This window comes from Merops nubicus, unplaced genomic scaffold (genome assembly GCF_000691845.1).
Source record: "Merops nubicus isolate BGI_N331 unplaced genomic scaffold, ASM69184v1 scaffold27729, whole genome shotgun sequence".
Taxonomy (NCBI): domain Eukaryota; kingdom Metazoa; phylum Chordata; class Aves; order Coraciiformes; family Meropidae; genus Merops; species Merops nubicus.
Window position 1 is genome coordinate 6,564 of NW_008629448.1, and position 2,660 is coordinate 9,223.

The following is a 2,660-nucleotide window of genomic DNA, read 5'->3' on the forward strand; positions in this document are numbered from 1 at the left end:
CTCCCAGCGCTGCCGCTCCTCCCGCTGCGCCTGCTCCCGCTGCTTCCGCTGGGCTTTCTGTGCCCGCTTCTTCTCCAGCTTCCTGGCCTCCATCTCCTGCGTCAGCGGCCCCGGCACCTGCGGGCAGAGGGCAGTCAGCATCTCCCACTGAGCCGGGGGCAACGGCACCAGCGGGCGAGGGGCGCTTCGCTCTGTGTCCCCCAGCCCGTGGAGGGCGAGGGCAGAGGTCGGGAACACACCTTGGCACGGCTGTAGTCATACTTGTCTGGGTGGTCCACCATGAACTTACGGAAGGCATTGCGCGTTGGTTTGTCAGCAGAGACGCAGTAGGGGGTCCTGTCCTGCCCGTCTCTGCAAGACAAGGAAGACCAGCTCACCCTGCCATCTTACCGCCTGTGTCCCACCAGGTTGCGAGCCCAGAAACTTCCCAGGGATGTCCGATGGGTACCGCAGCCAGCGAGAGGAAAGTCGCTTATCCCTATAGCAGAATCTCCCATATCCCCTTTTTGCATCTCAATAGCCCTGTAAAGGGTGGATTCATCCCTACCCTCTGAACTATTTACCAATAAACCTGGGAGAACTTGGGGGCAGCATCCGCTTGCTGCTGTGCCAGACCAGGGAGGCAGAGAGGACCATGGTTCGGCCCTTAGGCCTCCCATAACAAACCCAGACATCCCGGCTGGGAGAGGCCAACCTGGGCCATCCCAGGATGCCAGTGGCAGAGACAGGAGGGAGCTGTGGGGCTCCTATAACAGGGGCCGTGTTCAACAGCACCTGGGCACCCTGCAGCCTTACCTGAGGGCAGGGTCCACCCCTGCCTCCAGCAGCAGGGACACGGCCTCGGCCTTCCCCGCCTGAGCTGCCACATGAAGCAGGGTGCAGCCATGCTCATCTACAGGCTGGCTGAGCAGGGAGCAGGGCATATCCAGGGGCCGTGTGCCCTCCTCGTCCTCAAGCAGGTCCCCGCTCTCTGGCATGCTCAAGAGGTGCCGCAGCATCCCCACATCCCCTGTTTTGCAGGCGGTGAACAGGGCGTCACGGAGCTGGGTCCGAGGATCTCCTGTGAGGGAAGAACAGGAGCGAAGTCTGATGGCTCCCTGGTCTGACCGAGAAACACGCAGAGCACAGTTAAAGCATTGTCCCTCTGGATGGATTTTGGCACTGCAGGATGTCCGGCACCTTCAGAGTCTGTGACAACATGCATTGCTGGGTGGTGCTGGCAGCAGCCGAGCCCTCTCCCGAGATGAGGCCTGCTCCAATCCCCCCCAGCAGGCCTGGCTCAGCGTGGCACTGCCCACACCCTGGTTCAGAGGTACTGCTCTGGACGCACAGCTCGCTTGCTGCTCTGGATGCCTGCCTGACAACGTGCTCTTCACCCCGCTACAAAGCCGCCCACACACCCGGCCCAGTCCCCAATGCCTCCTACCTCCATCTCCCCAGGGGAGTGGCTCAGTCCCTGCCTCCCCCTGCAGCTCTATCGCCAGCTCCAGGCCAGGCTGCCCGCACCGGGTACCGCAGCTTCCCGTCTCTTCGGCACGGGGCCCTGCACGGAAAGCTCGTGGTGAGGAAGAGGGCTGGGGCCCGCCTGCACCTCAGCCATGGCAGTCCTTTCCTCAATGCCCTCCTACACTGACCCTGACCAGTTCTTTCCCCTCACCTTTCTCCACCTTCTTGTCCCTCTTCTTCCTTTTCTTGCGGTTTCGCTTGGGCATTGCTTCAAACTCCTGCAGGTGCAAGGTCCCCAGAGTCACTTCCACGGTCTCCAGTTCACCTGCAGGGCTTCCCTCCTCATCCTCCTCTTCCTCTTCTGGGGCTGAGAGAGGTGATAAGACAGGGGCTGAGGCCCCCCACACCACACAAATCACCTGGGGCTCTCAGCCAAGCACAACCTGCCCTTCTCCTGGCCAGCACAAGGCAAGGCAAGGCCATGTGCTGCAGATCCCCACTGTGGTGCCAGGCCCTGTCCCAGAGCTGCAGATCTGGTCCCGTGCCCTAACACGAGACTCCTCTGCTTGCTCCATGGCTTGACTCACCATGTGTGTCTTCCTGTGGGGGTTCCATCTCTGCTTTTCGCCGCCTCTTCTGCCAGCCCTTCTGGGGGGACCCAGTAATGTCCTCCAGCGGCGTGTCCTTCCCTGGGCAGCAAAGGTGCTCCTGTCATTGCCTGGGCACAAGGATCGCCCCACATCTCCAGAATTGAAGGCTAGAGAGCTGGCACCTTAACCCCATAGGGCAGCAACCCCAAACACGCAAGGGATTACACAAGGGGCTGCATCACCTCGCCTGCTCTGACCCACGGGAGCCAGGCTGACTCACCATACACCTGCAGACTGGCCAGCACAGCATGGACTCGCAGCACCTCTCGCAGGGTGGCTCTGCGGGTACTCAGGGGGATGTGGCAGACACGAGGGTCGCCCCAGGTGAGGGGCGGGTTCTTGCCGCCAAAGAGCAATGCACGGTTGTGACGAGGAGCACGGAGGAAGATGCGCTGAGCTTCCTTCAGGTGCTGCGCCCAGGCTGCCAGCAGCTCCTGAATATCCTGAGGAGGAAGAAGCACCACGGGGTCCTGAGGACACCATGTGGGCGCAGGCAGACCTGGAGCAGGGACAAACCCAGGACTAAGCAGCCTCAGTTGGGCCCCAACCCCTTCTGGAGTTGAC

At 61.8% G+C, this 2,660-nt stretch overlaps 1 protein-coding gene across 1 annotated transcript in view; it reads right to left on the minus strand.

Annotated features, from left to right (window-relative positions):
• ANKZF1 (ankyrin repeat and zinc finger domain containing 1) overlaps positions 1-2,539 on the minus strand; it is a gene marked incomplete at its 5' end in the record, with an annotated part of 3,446 nt that extends 907 nt beyond the window's left edge. Inside the window, 7 exons of the mRNA XM_008946999.1 lie at positions 5-117; positions 240-351; positions 796-1,060; positions 1,427-1,543; positions 1,658-1,837; positions 2,034-2,135; positions 2,317-2,539. Coding sequence (XP_008945247.1) covers positions 5-117; positions 240-351; positions 796-1,060; positions 1,427-1,543; positions 1,658-1,837; positions 2,034-2,135; positions 2,317-2,539 — 1,112 coding nt within the window. The remainder of the gene's footprint in view (positions 1-4; positions 118-239; positions 352-795; positions 1,061-1,426; positions 1,544-1,657; positions 1,838-2,033; positions 2,136-2,316) is intronic.
• Between the last annotated feature and the right edge of the window lie 121 nt (positions 2,540-2,660).